At 37.9% G+C, this 23430-nt stretch overlaps 1 protein-coding gene across 15 annotated transcripts in view; it reads right to left on the bottom strand.

Annotated features, from left to right (window-relative positions):
• Nucleotides 1–23430, bottom strand: part of RIC8B (RIC8 guanine nucleotide exchange factor B) — a 116388-nt gene that overhangs the window by 41776 nt on the left and 51182 nt on the right. For all 15 annotated transcript variants that reach the window (XR_003121729.1, XR_003121726.1, XR_003121727.1 and 12 more), the window contains 3 exons: nucleotides 20998–21092; nucleotides 3752–3980; nucleotides 2644–2739 (listed from right to left, as the gene is read on the bottom strand). Coding sequence is in view for 10 of the 15 variants with exons in the window: in XM_025401168.1 (XP_025256953.1) it covers nucleotides 2644–2739; nucleotides 3752–3980; nucleotides 20998–21092 (420 nt within the window). In the remaining 5 variants the exon portion in view is untranslated. The remainder of the gene's footprint in view (nucleotides 1–2643; nucleotides 2740–3751; nucleotides 3981–20997; nucleotides 21093–23430) is intronic.

The following is a 23430-nucleotide window of genomic DNA, read 5'->3' as shown; positions in this document are numbered from 1 at the left end:
TTCACCAACTCCTCCTAGTCAAGGGAGAATGTCTCAAAATAATCAAATGTGGAAATGACCTTAATTAATTAATCTTGCTTAAATCATTATTCATGCTTTTTGGGTATCTCTCTTCTTTCAACAGACTATAAATTCCTCAAAGACGGTCTCTATTTTCTAATCTCTCCTTATCAGCACTACCTATTAGTGTGTTCTAGATAGAGTAAGGTGCTTACTAAATCTTGACCATAAATACAGAGGGAAAAAATGAACCTGGTTCATTTATTAGGACAAATGAACAATTGGGTGAATGGTGGTACCATGTATTGAAATGTGGAAAGAAGGAGAAGAAATAGGTTGGAGGAATGAAAATCAAGATATTAGTTTGAGGTATGTTAAACTTGAGATACCTACTACGCATCCAAGGGGAGGAGATGAGTGGCAGTTCATTGTGTAAGTCTAGAGCTTATGTGACAGGTCAGGGCTGGAGATACAAATTTGAGAGTCATCGGCACATACGGATGACTCTTGAATGAGATCACCCTGGCAGCAGAGATAGAGACAAGATAGTATTGCCTTGGGGCACTCAAACATTTAGGGTCAGGAAAACGAGGATGATCACAAACAGGTTCTCTATTGTGTCCCAGAAACCAAGTGAAGAAAGTATTTCAAGGAGGAGGCAATACTTACATCAAATTTTATTGGATAATTTAAAAAAGATTTGAAAACTATTAGATTTGGCAGTGTTGAGTTGGTGACTCTGATAAACACCTTCACAGTGGGGCGGAAGGCATGTAGCCTAATTACAGAGGGTTTAGGAGTCAAAAATGAGTAAAAAGAATAGAGAGAGTGAGAGTATGGAAAACCTTCTGAGGAACCCTGCATAAAGAGGAGCACAGAAATAGAAAGGCAGCTTGAGAAGTGGGATAAGGGAAGGTATTTTTGTTTTTAAGATGAAAGATGTGTTTGGGTTCTGACTTAAATGATCCAATACATTTTAAAAAATGATTAATATAAGAAGAGAGAGGGGAAATAAATGCAGGTGCAAAGTTCATGAGAGGGAAAGAGATCCAGGACAAATGCTGGCCACAGACAGAAGTAGGAATGATTCATCCATTGTGACAGATTGGAATACAAGGGATATGGCAGTATAGATGCAGACAGCAGATGCAATGGTGGAAAGATAAAGTATTTTTCTTAATTTCGTGGTGAAATAGGAAACAAAGTCAAGAAATGAGAGTGAGGAGAGAGTAGTAAGCATTGGAGGTGTGAAGAAAAAGGAGTTGTGAAATAGTCATCTTGGAGTTTGCTAAGGAATCGATTGGGGCTGGTGGTCTTAAATTTAAAGTAGAGTAGTCAAAATGGTTGTATCATTTTTCTCTTATCACGTTCAAGTGCTTGGTGGAGACCCAGAGTAGGCAGAAAGCTGGAGTTAGCCAGTTTGTTAGGTTTTGCCAGGTGAGTATGACTGAGGGAGCACACAAGGTGCTCGTTAGAGATGTATGGAAAGAAGGGATTATAGTAATCAACCTCAAGTGGAATCTAGCCTGGGTAAGGAGAGAAGACACAAGTGAGTGAAGAACAGTGGAAAAAACTGACAGACTGACAATCCTCAGAGGATGAAAGAATGTTGGATTGAGGGTACTAACTAAGAGAAGGTGCTTGAAATTGGGATTTTAGAGAAGGCTAGTTTCAGGTATTGTTACAATCAAAGTCTTACACTTGTAGTCTAAAGTATAATCTGAAAGTTTAAAAATCACCCTTATTTTTTCTTTTTCAACCCATATTCCAATCTATCAGCAAGTTCTGTGAGCTACTTTTAAGACATATTAAAATATTAAAACATATTCCCAAGTATGAACTCTAACCACTACCATCCTACTCCAAACTTGCAACATCAGTTATCTTTTGGACTTGTCTCCTTGCATCCATTTGTGCTCCACTATGTCAATCCTACAAATAGTAGCCAGGATGTCTTTAAGCATAAATAAGGTCACATCACTTCCCCTCTTAAAACCCTCCAATATCTTCTCATCTCACTTAGAAGAGAATGAAAAGTCCTACACCGCCTGCTGTACCTGGCTCTTGTTACCTCTCTTCATCTACCACTCACCCCTTGCATATTGTGGCCTAGGCACACTGGCCTTCTTGCTTTCCTTAAGTATACCAAAGCATCCTCTTGTCTCAGGGGTTGTGAACTTGTTCTCTCAGGGACACTCCTTTCCAAACATTCTCAGAGATACTCTTACTTCTCCACCTTTCTGTTCAAATGTCATTTCAGAGAGGTCCTCCCTTGTTCCCTTAAAGTGTCTCCTTTCTCTTAAAATGCTTTATCTTTCTTCAGAACGCTTATCAACACCTGCCATTATATTTTATATTTGTTTACTTTTTGTCCCCCTCTCTATGAAATAAACTCCCCAAGGGGAAAGACTTCATCTGTTGTTCAATACCCAAAACACAGCACACAGCACATCTCAGTAGCATTTGTTGAATGAATGACTCAAAAAATACACACTTCTTGATTAAGAAGATTTCAAAGATTAAAACTAACTTGAGTTTCTGATTATCTGAAACAAAATCATTGTGAGAGAATTCAATTAATTCTATGTTTAAAATGCACATAAAAAGACTAACTTTGCAATGTAATATGCATTAAGCAGTTACCTGATCTTTGAGAAATTTTCGGATGTTTCGATGGGCTCGGGAACATTCGGTTAATAAGCTGAGAACTGGAGTTAGACCCTCTCTATAGCTGCTTCCCTATAAAAAAAAACCATATGTTTTTGAAATACATTAGTTTTGTTTCTAACAGTATTACTTTCCTTCATGTAACTGAGGATATTAATTTGTTCTTGAGGTGGGGCCTTTTTTTTTGAGATGGAGTCTCGCTCTGTCGCCCAGGCTGGAGTGCAGTGGCGCGATCTCGGCTCACTGCAAGCTCCACCCCCCGGGTTCACGCCATTTTCCTGCCTCAACCTCCCGAGTAGCTGGGACTACAGGCGACCGCCACCACACCCAGCTAATTTTTTGTAGTTTTAGTAGAGATGGGGTTTCACCGTGTTAGCCAGGATGGTCTCGATCTCCTGACCTCGTGATCCGCGAGGTGGGGACATCTTATGTTACCGAAGCTTACAAGCTATTTTAATAATTCTTTTCCTAACAACATTTCCATTTTATCATCTTCCTGTTTACTATTGCCTTTTTTGGTCCCTCCTGGATGTTCCTACATTTTCTAGGATTCCCATGGGCTCAGCCAATGGGCTTGAATGAAGCAAAATTTTGGTGACTCGCCTATGCTACCTTGCTGCCTTTTAATATAGATACCTGACAAAGTGAGTGATAGACCAAAGAATGTAAGCAGCTCACAACAAATGGAAAATTGACAAGGTCTTCTTTTTTTTTTTTTTGAAGATGTCTTTTAGGTATTATGAAGAATATTTAGCAAGTTTTTGGGGGAATATTTTTTATTTCTAGGACTCACAAAGTAACAACACGGAAGAGTAATTAATTTTTCCTTTGTTTTCAAGCACTAGTCATAATTTTGGTGCTGCATGAACATAATTTTCAGCATTGAACAAATAAATTAACATGGCTTCAGCAATTTATCATGTATTGTAATAAACTGCTTTCCAAAGTAAAAACAATTATGCAACATATAAGTTTCAAAAAAGCTTAGATTTAAAAATCATGCTCTGTGATGTGTGTCTGTATGTATGGCACATTTACATTTTTTGGAAGCATCTTCCCAGGGCTTACATTTTATCAGCCTTACCTTGTCTATTCTCTTCTCCATAAAATTGAGTAAAACATGAATGGCCTCCATATTCATACCATTGTATACCATGGTATTGTTTTTCAAAACTGTTTCTTTCTCAGCTGTTTTATTACTGGGCAGTTCATCTAGAGTCGTTGCCTCTTGGGCTGTTTCTTCATGGGTTAATGGACAAATGAGAACATCCAAACAAGAGACCGGAACATTGCTTAAAAGGTTGACTGCATTGCTGAAAAGCAATTAAAAAAATACAATATTTTAACTTGACTGAATAGTCCTTTAAAATGCAAACATAATAAGAAGTTCAAAAGTGACTTCTAAGAGTCAATTAAAATATTTCTTTTCCAAAATGAGCCATTAATATTACTTGGCACTTACTACAAGATAGGAAATAAAAAACTGTTTCAAATATATGTTGTACAAATTAGAAAAAACAAATGTTAAATAGACAGACACAATCACATGATGTCATGTCCCTTTCTGAAATGCTAAAATAGGAATTAGTGAGCTTTAATGCCAGCTCTTTAATTTTATTATGGCAACAATGCTAGCTTTGCATTTCTTCCCTGGGGTTTTAAATCCTTTTGTGGATCCACTGGTGTTTTATTATTCCTTAGATTACAACATAAAGCATTTGAGAAGCACTGCAAATAAGCAGCTTATCAGTAGCAACATTAAAACCAAATATTGTAGAATTAAGTTTTATTCTTTCTAAATGTAGAAAGTACAATTTTAAAATCATCCCATTTTTTGTAAGACATACGCAGAAAAGGGGAAATGGAATTTTTTCTCTCTTTCTCATCATCAGGTCTCTAAATGAAGTTAATATAGCTATTTCTAATCTCTAGCCCCTAGGCCTTTCAGCTGTGTATTAATGAATACACGAGCCTGGGATGCACGCCAGTAGGGGGAACCCAAACCTTGTATTTTTGGCATTCCCTAAAAACCTTGTTCTGTTGTTCAATGTACAAAAGATTAAAATGACACTAACAATTTCAAAATTAGATATGTTCTCAACAAACATACTTTCTTCCATGAATTATTTCATATTCTTTCATCTAAAAGGAGTGGTGGTGTTCTGGGTTAACTGGCTCTTATATGCCTATGCCTTAGAACTTCCTGATCAACAATGGAAAGACAGGCATTTCATTTCCTAGTGACAGAGAAGCAGATCTAAAAATAACCATATCCTGACTAAAAATAAACTCCTGCAAATGCAATTTAAAAGTCTAACCACTTGGAAACCAAATTTAGAGCTTAATCTATCTGATACTATCTTAATTTAGACCAGTAGCTCCTTTTACTTTATAGCAACACCCTAAAAAATAAAGCAAAACAAACAGAAAAACAAAGAAATAGAAATACAAAAATTTTTCTTTCCTTTACCCTGAATTGTGCTCCACTTCCCCAAGAATGAATATTTCCTTTCTTTTTATATTATGGAAAAATAAAAACCGGTAAGAAATCAGTTTAAAAGTTAGACAATGCAGAACAGAAGGTGGTAATGTATACGGCATCAAAAAAATGAATGAAGAGCAAAAAATAATTTAACAAGTCCTATGAATAAATGGTTCCTAGTAAAATACAAGTTATTTGGTTGTCCTCACTAAAACCAAATACTGCTGCTGCTATTGGTGTTATGCACAAATTCTCTATATTTGGTTATTTGTAAATAATCAAAGGTGGCTGAAATACAATGCTTTCCCCAAAAACTTTCTCTTAAAACTTTTTTGCAAATGTCTGTAGTTTATCTTACCTATAGCTCAGAATGTTTCGCTTCTATCTTAAGCATTTGGAAATTGTTACTAAATAATACCATAGATTCATTGAGAATAAAAGGGGGGAAATAACTCTACCTTAGAATTATTTTAAAAAACTGTATACAAGCCATTCTGAAATGTTACGATTTTTTCCCTAAACATCAGGCAATAGGCTCTTGAGTCCACAGACCGTATGATTTTCTGAACCTACCAGAGACCAGATTGAAAAGTTTAAGATGGGTCATTTCATTACAAAGGAATGTTTCCCCTTTAAATTCGTTTAAAGTAAGCAGTTCCCAGGAATTCAGTAAATTTAAGAAACCAAATGTAGAGTTTGATTCAACAAATATTTGGAGGTTTTAGGCTTTTCAAGAAAAGTTCCCATTTTCTTACTTTTTATTTAAAAACTCGGTTTCCAAACAACTACAAAATTAATTTTCTGGCTCACTGTGTTTGAGCTATTCTTTTTAAGTAAGGAAGGCCAGCTTTTTGAGCTCTGTCACTTCTCTGACAGTTTTATTTGTGGTAGAAGAGTGTATGAAATTCTCCAGCTACCAGGAAGTCAGTGACTATGCACGGATCTGCACAATAGTGTTTGCATTCCTACTCCAGGGGGTAGAAATACTGTGTATATTACACTCCCCTTTTCAGCTTCCTAGAGATCATTAATCACTGAGACATGACATCCTCCCGCTCATGCTCCCAGCCCCCTCCTGATATGCAGATTCAAAAGCAAGACCTATTTAGAACTCCTTAATGCCCTGATTAAAGCCTTGTCAGCTGTGGGAGAGGAAAAGCAATCTAAAATCTAGTCCTCTGTGAATCGCTGGACAAAAACATGAAATGACACTGAAGAACATGATATGGCACATGTAGATCCATAGCTGTTAATAAATCTTCCTGGTCAAATGTATCTTCTTTATATTTGGGACTTACATATCTTTTTTCAAGACTGAAAAGTCTACATAAATGAATCTTAAAATCTCCAAAAGATTTTCCTTTTGCCCTCTTTCTTCATTAAAAAAAACAATTGTTTTTGAGATAGAGTCTCTTGCCCAGGCCAGAGCGCAGTGGCGTGATCACGGCTCACTGCAGCCTTGACTTCCTGGGCTCAAATAATCCTCCCGCCTCAGCCTCCTGAGTAGCTGGGACCACAGGCACATGCCACCATGCCCCTCGCTATTTTTTTAATTTTTAGTAGAGACAAGGTCCTACTATGCTCCCCAAGCTGGTCTCAAACTCCTGGGCTCAAGCGATCTTCCTGCCTTGGCTTCCCAAAGTGCTGGAATTACAGGCGTGAGCCACTGTACCCAAACCCCTCAAAATCTTTGAAAAGTAATTTTTTTCTTTTGTGGTAAGAGCACTTAACGTAAGACCTATTCCCTTAGCAACATTCTAAGTACACAATACAGTATTGCTAACTATAGGCTCTGTTACACAGAAGATCTCCAGACCTTATCTTGCATAACTAAAACTTTGCATCTTTTGACTGCACCTCCTCATTTGCTCCTCTCCCCAGTCCCAGATAACCACTATTCTACTATCTAGTTCTACAAGCTTCACTATTTTAAACTCCTCATAAAAGTGGGATCATGGAGTATCCGTCCTGTGTCTGGTTTATTTCACTTATCATAATGTCCTCCAGATACACCCATGTTATTGCAAGTGATGGGATTTCCTTCTTTTTTTAAAGGCTGAATAATACTCCACTGATTGTGCTGTGTGTGTATATATACATACACACATTTTATCCATTCATCTGACTGATAGACATTTAGGTTGTTTCGATATCTTGGCTATTGTGAACAGTGCTGTAATGAACATGTGATGAGAATGCAGATATCTCTTTGAAGTAGTGATTTTATTTCCTTTGGATATACTCCCAGAAGTGGGATTACTGAATCAAATAATTCTATTTTCATCTTTTGAGAAACCTCCACACTGTTTTCCATAATGGCTACACTAATTTACATTTCCACCAACAGTGTAAAAAGATTTCCTTTTCTTCACATCCTTACCATCGGTTATCTTTTGTTTTTGAGGTTTTTTTTTTTTTTTTTTTTGGTAATAACCCTTCTAACAAGGTATGAGATGATATTGAGGTTTTGATTTGCATTTCCTTAATGATTAGTGATGTTAAGTACCTTTTCATGTACCTGTTGTCTGTCTGTATGTCTTTGTTGGTTAAATGTCTATTCACATTTTTGCCCATTTTAAAATCAGATTTTTTTTTCTTGCTATTAAGAGTTCTTTATAGGTTTTAGATATTAACCTCTCATTTCATAAGTTGCCTTTTCATTTTGTTGACTGTTTCCTTTGCTGTGCAGAAGTTTTCCAGTTTGATGTAATTCCACTTGTCTACATTTGCTTTTGTTGCCTGTGCTTTGGTGTCATACCCAACAAGTCACTGCCAAGACCAATGTCCATAAGCTTTTTCTCTTATGTTTCCCGCTCCTGCTCCTCCTTTTTTTTTTTTTTTTTTGACAGGTTACTGTTCTGTTGTTCAGGTTAGAATGCAGTAGTGTGATCACAGCTCATTATAGCCTCAACCTCCCAGTTCAAGTGATCCTCCCACTTGAGCCTCCTGAGTAGCTGGCAGTACAGGTGTGTGCCACCATGCCTGGCTAATTTAAGTGTTCTTCTAAGAGTTTTATTGTTTTAGGTTTTACATTTAAGTCTTTAATCTATTTTGAGTTGATTTTTGTGTATGATGTGACATAAGGATTCAATTTCATTCTTTAATTGAAATCCAGTCTTCCCAAAACCATTTATTGAGGAGACTATTGTTTTTTCCCATTGTGTATTCTTGGCACCCTTTCTGAAGAACTATGTATGTGTGGGTTTATTTCTGAACTCTTTCTTTTGTTCTATTGGTCTATATGTCTGTTTTATGCCAGTACAAAAACTGTTTTGATGACAAAGTTTATGGCCTTGATTATGGTAATACCTCTCAGGTGTTTACTTAGAATTCCAAACTCATCAAGTTGTATACATTAACTATGTACAGCTTTTTATATATCAACCAAACCACAATAAAACCATCTAAAATGATTCAGGCAAAGAAAAGAACGATCCCCGACCAGGTGTTTTGGCTCACGCCTGTAATCTCAGCACTTTGGGAGGCTGAGGCGGGTGGATCACCCAAGGTCAGGAGTTCAAGATCAGCCTGGCCAACATGGTTAAAACCCCATCTCTACTAAAAATACAAAAATTAGCCGGGCGTGGTGGCGCATGCCTGTAATCCCAGCTACTTGGGAGGCTGAAGCAGGAGAACTGGTTGAACCCAGGAGGCAGAGGATGCAGAGAACCAAGATTGTGCCATTGTACTCCAGCCTGGGCAACAGAGTGAGACACTCTGTCCAAAAAAAAAAAAAAAAAAAAAACCAAAAGATTTTCAGATGTAAATAAGTAATTTTATTTAATCTAACTCAATCCAGTAACTATTTATTATTTACTTGTGCCAGGCACTATTTCAGGCAGGTATTATAAAGAAAATAAATAAAAACATTCCTGTCCTCACAAAACTTATTTTCTGGCATGGAGAGAAAAGTCAATAAAATTTGTTTAAGTTAATTAATTAAATAATATGCTAGAAGGTGGCAAGTGCTCTGGTGGAAGAACCTAGGAGGGTAAACTAGTATGTATGGGTTGTACTTTTTTTTTTTTTTTGAGACAGAGTCTCACTCTGTAACCCAGGCTGGAGTACAATGGCGCCATCTTGGCTCACTGCAACCCCCGCCTTCTGGGTTCAAGCGATTCTCCTGCCTCAGCCTCCTGAGTAGCTGGGATTACAGGCGTGTGCCACCATGCCTGGCTAATTTTTGTATTTTCAGTAGAGACGGGGTTTCACCATGTTGGTCAGGCTGGTCTTGAACTCCTGACCTCGTGATCCGCCTGCCTTGGCCTGGCAAAGTGCTGGGATTACAGGCGTGTGCCACCACGCCTGGTTGGGTTATACTTTTAAATAGGATGGTTAGGGAAGACTTCACTGAGATGAGTCATTGAAATGACTTGAAGGGATTAGAGAATGAGTAATGTGACTGAGGAAGGAGCATCAGAGGAAGAAGAGTAAAAGCAAAGGTTCTGGGGCAAGAGCAGTGGCATGTCTGAAGAACAGCAAAGAAGTTGGTGTGGCTGACCCACCACACATAAGAGGAGTAGGATATGACATCAGGTATATCATGGAGAGGACCAGATTGGTCCTGTAGGATATTATAACTTTAATTCTTACTCTGATGGAAATGGAAAATCATTCATTGCAGGGTTTTGCATGATGAGATCCTCTTAACTTAGGTTAAAAGGGTCACTCTGGCTACTGCACTGAGGACAGTCAGTAGGACATCAAACGTAAGGGAGAATAGTTAGGATGTTACTGCAATAATTCAGGTGACTGAATAAGGTATTAACAATGAAGTGGTTCATTCGATACATATTGAAGGATTTCCTGACAGGCTAGTGTGGAGTTTGAGAGAATCCAAAGTTCTAGCCTTAGGAAGTGAAAAGCTGGAGGTGCCATAAACTGAAATCCGGAAACACTGCAAGAGAAGTGCTTTTTAGGGGACGATAGAGAGTTTAATTTTGGATGTTAAGTTTGGGGTGTCTAGTTGACATCCAAGTGGAGATGTTAATAGGAAATTAGCTGTGTGAGTCTGGAGTTCAGGCAGGGAGATCAGGGTTAGAGAGAGATATAAACTGACAAGTCATTGGCATGTAGATGGTATTAGAGAAGACTGTATTAGATCAGTAAAGGAGTGAATGTGGATTAAAAGACTATGAAAGCTAAGCCTAGAGCACTCTGTCATTCAAAGGCTGAGGAGTAGACAAAGAACTTATAATTAGTGAGGTAAGAGGAAAACCAAGATAGCATGGTATCTAAGAATGGAGTGATGATCTGTGTCAAATGATGCTGACAGATCAAGTAAGAGGATGACTGAAAAATGTCCACTGGATTTAGCAACACAGAAGTCACTAGTGACCTTAACAATAGCCATTCTGGTGGAGTAGTGAGGCTAAAAGCCTTGGTGAACTGGATTTAACAGAATAGTAGAGGAATCAGATAGTCACCACTTAAAGGAGTTTTTCTACGAAGAACAAGAGAGGACTACAGCAGCAGCAGGCGGGGAAGCTTCAAGAAAACTTTGAATGGAAAGACCCCTGAATGCTACTCTCAGTGAAATACCTTTTAACCCATAGTGACCAGGTCATTGTTCTCTAAATGTGCTGTAGACACATTCTCTTTTCTGTATTTGTCCATGTTTTCTCCTGCCTAGAACATTTTCATTCTTTAAGACTAGCTCAAACCTCACTTTATTCATTCAACAAATATAATATTTGCTATGCCTTGTGCTATGTGCCAGGTATAAAAAAGAAAATAAACTCCTTTTCCTAAGGGAAGGCAGCATAACATAATTTGTAAAGCACTGGGTTTGAATTCTAGTAAGCCTTAGGCAAATTATATAACCTCTTCTAAGCCTAGTCCTACCTCTAAAATAAAGGAGCTTAAACTTACCAGGTTGATGTTGGTATTAAATGAAGAAAGGCATGCAAAGCATTCTTCCTGGCACATAGTAAATGTCAACAATTAAGGAGCTTCTGAACAGCAGACATATTCCACTACAAGAGGGAATAGCAAAAATTTGGAGGAATGAGAGATTATGGTACTTGTGGAGAACTGAAAACAGGTTCCTAAACCTAAAGCAAACGATAAGGCCTCTAAAGGAGGGGTCTTAGTAGGTAATAAGACCAGAAAGGTCTATTCATGTATGTATGAAATGGGGTGAGGACATTATAAAAAGTCTTGTATGTTATGATAAGGTAACTTACTGATGACCTTAAACCAGAGTTGTGCTGGCAGAGGAGTAGATGCAGAAGCCTGATTACAGTGGGCTGAAGAATGAATAGCAGGTAAAGCCACGGAAATGGTAAGTACAAACCAGTAGTCTGCAAAGTGAGGTGGATGCAACCCTGGAGGTACATAAGATGATCCACTGGATGTGGGAAGAAAATAGTCCTTTTTTTTTTTTGAGATGGAGTCTTACTCTGTCGCCCAGGCTGGAGAGCAGTGGCGTGATCTCAACTCACTGCAAGCTCCACCTCCCGGGTTCATGCCATTCTCCTACCTCAGCCTCTCAAGTAGCTGGGACTACAGGCGCCTGCCACCACGCCTGGCTAATTTTCTTGTATTTTCAGTAGAGATGGGGTTTCACTGTGTTAGCCAGGATGGTCTCGATCTCCTGACCTCGTGATATGCCCGCCTCGGCCTCCCAAAGTGTTGGGATTACAGGTGTGAGCCACCGTGCCCAGCCAAAGTACTTCTATTTTTATTAGTTTTATCTAGAAAGTTGAAAAGAAATTAAGCTTTACTAATATTTTATAAATGAATTGACACTGGTACCCAGACCTGAACCATAAATCAAATGTTCTCCATGTCACAAACAAATGCAAAGCATCTTGAGAGAAGAGTTAAAATTCCACATTACAGAAGGGTAGCAGTGATGTCCTTCCTTCCTGGTCACTCATTCGCTTTCTTCACTGGTCATATTACAATTTACATATGCCCACTTAACTGGGTTTATATATTTTATCCAGTTTTAACTAAACCAATTCTTGTAAAATGAATAAACTATTTTAAATAAATCCTATAATACAAAGACACCAACATGGAAGATAATAAGTAACATAAGCAAAGGATAAGAAAACGGCAGAGCCTTTTGTATGCCATATCATGAGTCAAAACAAGGACAATCCAAACAGATCTGACAAGAAGCTAGTTTTAGAAAAACTGGAAATTATCTGTAACATGAATTTACAACTACTACGATACTAAGGAGTTTTGCCTTAAGTACTGTATTAGTCCCATAAAGGAATAGCTGAGATTGGGTAATTTATATAAAGAAAGGCTTATTTGGCTTACAGTTTTGCAAGCTGTACAAGCATGGCACTTGTATCTTATTGGCTTCTGGTGAGGGCCTCAGGAAGCTTACAATTATGGTGGAAGACGAAGGGAAAGCAGGTGTATCACACAGCAAGAGTGGGAGCAAGAAAGAGGGGGAGAAGGTGCTAGGTTCTTTTAACAGCTAGATCTCGAGTGATCACAGTGAGAACTCACTTGTTACATGGAGGACAGCACCAAGCATTCATGAGGATCCACCCCCATGACTCAAACACCTCCCACTAGGTCCACCTCCAACATTGGAGGTCACCTTTCAACATGAGATTTGGTGGGGACAAAACATCCAAACATATCAAGTATCTAATGTGCCCAGAGCTATCAGCTAATGATAGTTCAAAGCTACCACAATTAACAAGGTACTTAAACAGTAATTGTGCAGAACATAAAGAAAAACCTCTGTTATTTGATAATTTTTTTCTTTTTTTTTTTTTTTTTGAGACAGTCTCACCCTGTCGCCCAGGCTGGAGTGCAGTGGTGCGATCTCAGCTCACTGCAACCTCTGCCTCCCAGGTTCAAGCAATTCTCCTGCCTCAGCCTCCCAAGTAGCAGGGACTACAGGCATGCATCATCATGCCCAGCTAATTTTGTATTTTTAATAGAGATGACGTCTCTCCGTGTTGGTCAGGCTGGTCTCGAACTTCCAACCTCAACTGATCTGCCCACCTTGGCCTCCCAAAGTGCTGGGATTACAGGCGTGAGCTGCCATGCCCAGCTGATAATTTTAAAAGTTTGTGGCAGGTTAATTTTAAAAATCTATTTTAAAATATTAGTCTGTATGTTATCCCTTTTTATTGTTTATATATAATTTCATTATCTATTTCGTATATCAGCTTAGCAGCATATATATATAAGGTATATGTAAATAAATATATTCAAGGGTGTCTGAATAAATATATTCAAGAATATATTTGAATATAAATATATTCAAATAAATATATTCAATAAATATATTCAAAAATTTTTACTGATTAGGAATATGATCAAAATATTTAGAGGCTAATGGCACAGAAAACACTGTCAAAAAACTTAGCTGTGAAGGGAAGGGAAGAAACAGGGTCATATCTCTGAGGTGATAAAGATCAAAGATTTTTTTTCTTCACAAAAGGGACAGATCTCAGCATGTCACATATTGAAGGGATAAAGCCCAAAGAAGAGACTGAAGAACTAGAAGAGGAGTTCAATGCTGAAATAAGGCCTCAAGAGGCAGAAGAAAAAGGTGTGGGCATGTTAACCTTGGGCAGGGAGAGAGCCACTTAATTTCCTGATATTGGCAGAAAACAGGAAAGAACAGGTACATTTTATAGTACATTTATAGGTAGGGATGGGGAATTAAGGGTTTAAGAACGATCCTGCTTGACAGTTTCCAATTAGCCTCTTAAGAGGTCAGCAAGATCATCTATCTATCCATCCCTTCATCCAATTAATATTTATTAAGCATTTACTAAGTATAACTGTTCTAGGTGTTGGGTATATAATGGCAGACAAGACAGACACAATCTTCACTCTTTTCAAGCATACAATTTTTTTTTTTTTTTTTTTACGGAGTCTTGCTCTGTCTCCCAGGCTGGAGTGCAGTGGCCCCATCTCAGCTCACTACAATCTCAGCCCCCTAGGTTCAAGCGATTCTCCTGTCTCAGCCTCCTGAGTAACTGGGACTACAGGTGGCCGCCACCACACCCATCTAATTTTTATATTTTTTGTAGACACGCAATTTCACCATGTTGGCCAGGCCTGCCTCGAACTCATGACCTCAGGCGATCCACCCACCTTGGCCTTCCAAAGTGCTGGGATTACATACAATTTAATGAAGGAGAGAAACAATAAACAAGTGGAAAAATAAAAGATGAAGATTATTTCAGTTAGTGATAAGTATCATGAAAAAAATAAAGCAGATGATAAGGTAGTGACAAGATATGTGTGTATGTGGTGGCAGGGGCCTGGGAGGGGGGTTGTAATCTAAATTAGGCAATTATAGAAGGCCTAATTGAAGAAGTGACATTTGAGCTAAGTTCTCAGCGTCAAGAAGGACTCAGCCTCTTAAAGATCTGGGAAAAGGATTTCAGGCAGTAGACAGAGAAAGTGTAAAGGCCCTAATAAGGAATCTGTGTCTAAGGAAGAGAAAGAAGAGCAGAGTAGTAGCTTGAATACAGTCATGCAGATTGTGGAATGGTAGGCTCCTGGAGGCAAGGGAAGTGGCTCCTTGCCATGCAAATGTGTTGCTTGATAACAGAAACATGGATGCTGTCGAGGCAGAGAGTTCTCAAGGTGAAGGCCAATGCCTCAGATCCAATTCCATGGATTCATCCAATACAACACAACCAGAGATGGTTTCCTTCATTCAGAAGTTACTGGCATATTGCCATGATAACAGCATTCTGCCCAATTTATTAGGCAGAGACTCTGACACTTTAGCATGATATTCTGCCCTGAAGTCTTGTGGAAAGGGCTGAGATTTAATCCAGATGTCAGGCTTCAATGGTCATGCTAAGATGTATTTGAAGGCTTTAAGCTCTCTCATAATCTCACAACCCCTACCCCATGTTGCCAGGCCACCCCAAATATCCATAAATAAAAACTAAGTAAAAACATGTTATCTTCTAAGGATAAGGGGGTGCAGAAGGCCTTTAGAGAGTTGCAAAGGTTTGGCAGAATCATACACATAGAATGAAAGCGGGAACTGACCAGGGGAAACAGATTTTCTACATGAGACTGCATATCATAAACACATGTACAGTGATAAAAATTTTTTTTCTCTTAATCCTTAAGACAGAGAAAAGTCATGAAAAGACTTAAAGTAGAAATCTGCTTTTTGAAAAACACCTCTGTGTGCGGTGGAGAAGATGGAGCCATCTGTCAGGTTAGGTAAAACTTTCCCTTAGGGCTCAGCAGCCTATGGAGAAAGAAGGTGGGCTGATCAGATCTAGGGTTGAGTGCTTTAAGACTGGCAGGACACGGTAATGGAGTGGAGTAGGTTGAAATGATGAACAAATGTTTTAGAATAGAGATGGAAGAAAGGAAATCTACAAGAGGACTTACAGATAGGAGAAAAAGGAATCATCAGAGGACTAGAGGTCTGGAAAAGGCCAGGACAGGTATCATTTGAGCAAGGAAGACTTTCTTATCATGACAAACCATAGTGACGATGCCCTTTGAATTCTATTAGCAATTATTATTTGAATAATTTACTGGGAGACTACTCAAAAAATATCTGTGATATCTCTCTATTCTTGTCTTGAATTGTTATTTAGCTTTTCATAACATTTATGTCTTTTCTCCTTATAAAAAAAATAAAGCAGATGATAAGACAGTGACAAGATATGTGTGTGCGGGGGAGGGGGGTCTTAATCTAAACTGGACAGTAAGGGAATTTAGTCTCCATGTTCCTCCAGGTATGCATTGTGAAGTCTCTAAGAACAGTGCTCAGCTATAGTTCAGAAAACATCTGTTCACCTAGATGACTGTCATTTACAGAGAGTCAGCTTAAAGAGTTAAGAGCTTTATGCTAACAACAAAACCAACGCAAACCCCTTCTCGATCTCTCCAAAGTCAATTCTCCTTTTCTGTACAACTATATAAGCTTATTCATGTCTAATACAGCACTCATCAAAACAACTCTACTTATTTACTTACAAATCTGTCTTATCTATTGATTAGCAAGTCATGGAGAACAGAGACTGTGCTGTGTTCATTTTTGTTACTCAACATAGTGCCTAACAAATAGTAGTGCTTAATTAATAAACAGAAATGAAATCACTCAATTTTCAAACATGTATTAAAAGTCTGCCTTGTGTAATTAGAAGACTGAGTATTGTTAAAATATTAATACAACCCAAAGAATTCTATAGGTTCAATGCAATCCTTATGAAAATCCCCATGACATTCTTTTGAGAAACAGAAAAACCCACCTTAAAATTCATATGGAATCTCAAAGGACTCTGAATAGCCAAAATAATCTTGAAAAAGAACAAAGCTGGAGAACTCACACTTACTCATTTCAAAACTTACTATAAAGCTACAGTAACCAAAACAGTGTATTACTGGCCTGAAGCCATACAGACAAATGAAATAGAACAGAGAGCTCAGAAATAAGCTCTCACATACATATATATTCAAAGGTTTGGTAGAATCATACATACAGGATGAAAGGGGGAACTAACCAAGAGAAACAGATTTTCCACGAGACTACATATCATAAATACTTGCACAATGATCCCCCACCAATCCTGCTGCCAAAAAGTTTTCTCTTAATCCTTAAGACAAAGAGGAGCCAAAACAAGATTTAAAGCAGACATTTGCTTTTGAAAAACACCTCTGTGTGCAGTGGAGAAGATGGAGCCATCTTAATGAATAAATGAAAAGAGTTATGGAGATGGATGGTGGTGATGGTTGCACATTAAATAGAACCACCAAATTGTACACTTAAAAGATAGCAAATTTTATAACTGTATTTTACCACTATAAAAAAAAAACTGAAAGAAAAAAAAGACTGCTATGTTTAAGACATTATATTTAGCATTGTAATAAGCTGTTATTAGGTATTGTATTGCCTATACTGTCCCCTTCAATATGTGAGACAAAATGAATTAGTCTAAACAAAGAAACAGTAACAAAAAGCTTTAGAAACACCAATGTACTCAGTGAGTAAAAGAAAACGAGGTTGAGAGCCTAAAATAAATTAAATCAGATCTGATCTTTCCCTCTTCTCATCAGCATATAGGCCATCCTGATTTCTTCCCTTCTCTCCAAAATAAAATAAAACCACAACGACATGCCAACTTTTTTGGGCTAAGTATTTCTGCATAAGCTTGTTGATTATGGACTGGAGTGCTGAAAATACTTTCAGGCACACAGAGATGAACAGAATTAGGATGTCCTTCAATAGAGCAAAAAAGGTGGATCATACCAACAACCTACCTGTTACCATTAAGTATGGACAAAAAGGAAATGAAAGAGAATAGATTTTAAAAACCATCTAAAATGTTGATTAGTGGAAATCAAGGTCAAGGTCTGCTATCTTTGCGTGCTAACTCATTTCATCTCTATGTCCATGACCTCTTGACTTCTCTGAAAAAATGGCACTGTCTTACAAAGACAGAAAAAGCTGCCAGGCTGTTTTTTTTTCAAACTTACTTTTCTCCAAAAGCACCTTTATAGGCTCCTAACATGCATATATCATAGGACTTATCTGGCTTCAGAAACATTTGGATTAAAAGAAAGAAGATTTCTTTACATGATCACACGATAAACATAGGCATAGTTCCTAAACAGCATATCAAAATCAACAAACAACTATTAAAGAAATATTTAAAACAGTAAATATTCTAAAAGCCAGTATGTTTATCATAATACTAATAGAAGTAGCACATCAGTGACACAGTGGCAGTGGTGGCGGCAGCAGCAGCAAGTGCCATTTACTGGTTGTTTTCTTGTTGCCAGGGAAGAGGCGCTTTATGAACCTCTCATTTAATCATCATCACAACTCTTTGGGTTTGATGATAATGCAGAACCATACACTATACTACCCAGGGTTACCTATTTCATTAAACTTTTCTTTAAAGCAAATCAAAGTGTCCAAAAAAAAGTAAAAACAAACTTAGAAATTTGAGATGTTACTTTGAAATCCTTTAGAAAAATTTTTATGCTTAAAACACACACACACAGAAAAATTGTTTTCAGGGTCACTACAGAAGCTTCCTAAAATAGCACTTTGAGGTTAGTGCCATTTTCATTGTATTTAAATGGATTAGCCTACAGTCATTACTGCTCAAAATGATAATAATCACTCTAATTCTGATTAAAGGAACATGCAAGGCCATTCCAGATAAACTGTTAAGTCAGCAGCAACCTCAATCTCCCAGGAAAGTCTTTGAGAAATACTCATAGATCCTGTCTGTGGCTCTAGGGATACTCCTTATTTGCAGTGAAGCTGATATCAAAGTAACTTTTAAGATAAAAGAAAATTTAAAGAAAAAAGCAAGCATCACTAAGGAAAATAAATCTGCCTTTAAAAAAAAAACTTTATTTTAAAAACCTCTATTATATAGTTTTGCTCTCTTTCAACAAATACTGGGTGCTGCGTCAAGATATTAAATTCATTACTCAGAAAAATCTTTGGCAATGTATTTGTGACTAGTATAGCAATTTTGGTCAAAGTGCTTTTCTTTCACATCCTTGTATGATTGTTTAACTTGTGATATCTGACTTCTTAAAAAAAAAAATCAATTTACGCCAGGTGTGGTGGCTCACGCCTGTAATCCCAGCACTTTGGGAGGCCGAGGCGGGCAGATCACGAGGTCAGGAGATTGAGACCATCCTGGCTAACATAGTGAAACCTCGTCTCTACTAAAAATACAAAAATATCAGCCGGGCGTGGTGGCGGGCGCCTGTAGTCCCAGCCACTCGGGAAGCTGAGGCAGGAGAATGGCGTGAACCCGGGAGGCAGAGCTTGCCGTGAGCCGAGATCGCGCCACTGCACTCCAGCCTGGGTGACAAAGTGAGACTCCGTCTCAAAAAAAAAAAAATCAACTTACTCTTGGGCTTATAAGACCATTTTCTTTTACTTTTAGGGTCCAAATTTCTAGTGTCTCTTAATTACGGAAAAAAATTACAGTGGGTCAAAATGCTTAATAAAATCTTGTTAGGATATGATTTATTGTAGTTAATCTGATTTTTTTAAAGGTACTGTTTTAAGAAAACTAAAGGAATGTTTGATTTGTAGCTACAGAAAAAAATTACACTTTTAATCAAGAAGAAAACAGTCTTTTGACAGGCTGCAGGGCAGGGAGTACGCTGAGATAACCTACCAGCAAATTCAGTACAATATCAAATAATAAGTTGCTGATCATAACTAAAATAATATGGATTTGATTGAAAAATAACAATTAAGCATATGCTTCATTTTACACTCTGGCTGTGTTTCTATAGTTTTATTTAAGCCATATTTTGGAAAACTGAATATTTTAAGCGTTCAAAAAGGAATTTCTACTACTAAGAATAACCCTACGTTAAATGTAGAGTTAATGCCAAAGTAATTTGCTTGCAGATATGAGTTTATTTGAATTGTTTAAAATGCCATTTGTATTCATGTATAATAAAGCACCATGAGTAGTATCATGATGAAGTCAGAACTCTTGTTGTTACAAATCTGATCCAGAATGGAAAGAGAACTGGAAAAATGCATTAATTCTTATTCAGTTGTTCTCAGAGTACGATAAATTTTTACAGCAGTCCATTAACAGTTCTAATGGACAAGTTGCAAAATTTGAACTATTTTGTTTATTTATTTGAGACAGGGTCTCACTTTGTCACCCAGGCTGGAGTGCAGTGGCGGAATCTCGGCTCACGGCAACCTTCGCCTTCTAAGGTTCAAGAGATTCTCCCACCTCAGCCTCCCAAGTAGCTGGGACTACAGACATGTGCCACCACACCCAGCTAATTTTTGCATTTTTAGTAGAGACAGGGTTTTGCCATGTTGCCCAGGCTGAGCTCAAGTGATATGCCCGCTTCAGTCTCCCAAAGTGCTAGTGTTACAGGCATAAGCCACGGCACACAGCTGAACTATTTTATATATTTTATTTATTTTTAAAATTAATTAATTTATTTTTTGAGATGCAGTCTCACTCTGTTGCCTAGGCTGGAATGCAGTGGTGCGACCTTGGTTCACTGCAACCTCCAACTCCCAGGTTCAGCGTTTCTCCTGTCTCAGCCTCCTGAGTAGCTGGGATTACTGGCATGTGCCACCATGCCCAGCTACTTTTTTTGTATTTTTGGTAGAGACAGGGTTTCACCATGTTGTCCAGGCTGGTCTCGAACTCCTGACCTCAAGTGATCCCCGGCCTCGGCCTCCCAAAGTGTTGGGATTACAGGCATGAGCCACCACGCCCGGCCTATTTTATATATTTTAATACTAGACACTATGCCCTAATTCTTTCAAGTTTTTTTAAAAAATAAAACTATCGTTGCCAAAATATATACTTTTTGGTAAGTATTCTTCAAATGAAATTAGTCAGAGTACTGGTTAAGTGCAGTAATTAAAAGCAGGGTTTAAATCCCAGTTCTTCCACTTGTTAGGGCTGTATAATCTCAGAGAAATTGCTTGATCTTTCTATGCATCAGTTTCCTCATATTGAAAGGGAAAAATTACAGAATCTACCTATAGTTGGCATGGTGATTAAAAGAAGTTAATCTTTATAAAGCACTTAGCACAATGCCACAGGGTATGTGTTCAATAACTGTGTACTATTACTGTTGTTCTGGATAAAACCAAGAACAGCAACTATCTGTGGCATCTGCAACAAATGCCAAATTCTCTTCTCCTGTTGAACCTCAATGTAACAAAGTGAAAGGGGGCAGAATAAAAATTTCTCACCAGGGCACAGTAATGATTTCCATGATCATGATTTCTGACCTACCAGTTACCTGATTTACTGCAGTATTTTCACTTCCTTGTGCTTATAACAATTGAAATTAGATGCACAAAACCAACAAGAACTGATGACGTCCTTCATTGCGATGTCAATACAGAGCTTACCCACCTGTGTAGCTCTTCTGTTTTGTCTTCAGTTGGACCTACGATTAGTAAACAATGACGAAGGACAGCTGCCATTACACGGAACTGATGAGAATCACTCTATGGCAAATAAAAAAGAGGAGAGGAAAAATTGGGGGTTGAATGCCTTAACAGTGGGGTCTGCTACTTTACTACATCTCTTGCCCACCCCAAACAATCATTCTTATACCATACATTGTAGATGGCAGAATATCCTAGGAAGAATTCCTGAGGCAATACTAAGTAAACAGTCACTATCTCATATGAACAACCATAACCACTTCCAGAAATGCTGACCTAGCCACTCTGGTTTACCTTCTTAAGATTCAATTCCACTAGAGATTTTTTTTCATTTCCAAAAAGGCTAAATTCGTTTGTTGTATGGTGCACTGTTCCAGTTTACTAATCATTATAAAAGTTCCAACAGATGTGATGCTACCAGGTTATTTCAGAGACTGGTTGTACATCCTTAATAAAAATGTCTCATCTCAACTTTCAAAGCAATAAATCCACCAACTTCATTTTAATCAATCTTAATATCCTAATTCCCCCAGAACTACCAGCAAATAACGAAAAACAAGTGATCTCCAATGTTTACTCATTGGCAGTGGTATTAAAGAGACACAGGCAGTTAGAGCGAAGAAGGCAAACAGTAGGAAATAAACTAAGCCCTGAATAATCATTTGGTTTACTTCTTCATTTTTAGTGAGATCTTGATTACACTTTCTTTAATTATCTGCATCGAAGTCATTATCTTTCTTCTTCCAGATTTTAAATAATTAAGAAGACATATGAAATTAGAGATAATTGTGATAGAGAGCCTGGATATGCCATATTTCAGGCAGATTCCAACTACCTCAAAAACTACTAAAAAATTATAAAACTTCTTTTTTTTTTTTTTTTTTTGAGACGGAGTTTTACTCTTGTTGCCCAGGCTGGAGTGCAATGGTGTGATCTCAGCTCACCACAACCTCTGCCTCCTGGATTCAAGCGATTCTCCTGCTCAGCCTCCTGAGTAGCTGGGATTACAGGTGCCCGCCACCATACCCGGCGAATTTTTTTTTTTTTTTTTTTGTATTTTTAGTAGAGACAGGGTTCTTTCACCATGTTGGCCAGGCTGGTCTTCAACTCCTGACCACAGGTGATCCACACGCCTCAACCTCCCAATGTGCTGGGATTACAGGTGTGAGCCACCGCGGCTGGCCAAAACTTCTTAATACATCATTGATTTCAAGTCCATGTGAAGTGATATATTTTCATAAGTTATACACATATATCTTATATTCATATATAGAACTCACATAACCCTTCTAGGAAGATGTCTCTCATAAAACCTAGCAAGCACAACTCATAATGTGGACAATAATATTTTAAACATAACATCATCATGTATAGAGTTGGATGAGAAGAGGGCCTCAGTGGCCTAATGGAAATAAAGGCACTGCACTTGGGGTCAGGAGTCTAGGTTGTCACTTCAAACAAGTCATATAGTTTCTCCAAGCCTCAGTTTCCCCACATGAATCTCCAAATACTGGAGGGTTCTGTCAGGGTTACAAAGTATTAAAGAAAATGATAAGCATGAAAGTGCTTTAATACTTTCAATAAAACATTTGAAGGTTAGGGGGAAGGATAACAGAGGAAGGGAACAAGAGGCAAGACTGATAAGAGCTGAAACAAATGATAAATCGTTGTAGGGGGAAAGCGGAAAAACAAAGAGGGACTACTGGAATGACAGACTCTAAGACTGGCAGGGTTGGAATGAATGTTGTCCCATTCACTATCCATCTCAAACGCCTGAATTAAAATTCTCTCATGTTAAATAGCCGTGTGAAACGCATTCATTACTTAACTCTTGATAAGATCATATTTCCCTTGGTTTTAAAAATTAACTAGGGATTACACTTCCTTTTACATTATATTTTCCTTTATTTTAGACAATAATCTATTTTCATGCTGATGTTGACAGGCTTTCATAAATCTATCCATTTTGGTCTTTCCATTATTTGCAGCTGCAAAGCAAAATTCTACTTTTTACCCTAGTTCTACCTTTTCCAGTTTTGATAACATCAGCTCCCAAGTTGTATCTGATGTCTACAATGTCCTCTTTTACTCTAAATCCACTAAATTAGCTCTATTTCTCTACTCAAAACGACTACTAAAATCCCTGTATCGTTTGCCTCTGCTCTGCATCACTGGTTCCTTTGCGCACTCCAGGTCTCAGCTAAAGTATCTTCTCTGAGACGACTCTTTTTTCTCTCATGAAATCATAATTTGTAATTTCACATTTGTTTACTTGCATATACTTTGTTTCCTCCACTAATCTATTACCTTAATGAGGAAAGAGGGTGTGTGTTTAATAGGTCATCAATAAATTTTAATGTAAAGTATACTATACAAACAGAAACGTGCACAAATCATA

This window comes from Theropithecus gelada, chromosome 11 (genome assembly GCF_003255815.1).
Source record: "Theropithecus gelada isolate Dixy chromosome 11, Tgel_1.0, whole genome shotgun sequence".
NCBI lineage: Eukaryota > Metazoa > Chordata > Mammalia > Primates > Cercopithecidae > Theropithecus > Theropithecus gelada.
The sequence above is the reverse complement of the archived record's forward strand: the minus strand, read 5'-3'. Positions and strand labels throughout refer to the sequence as shown.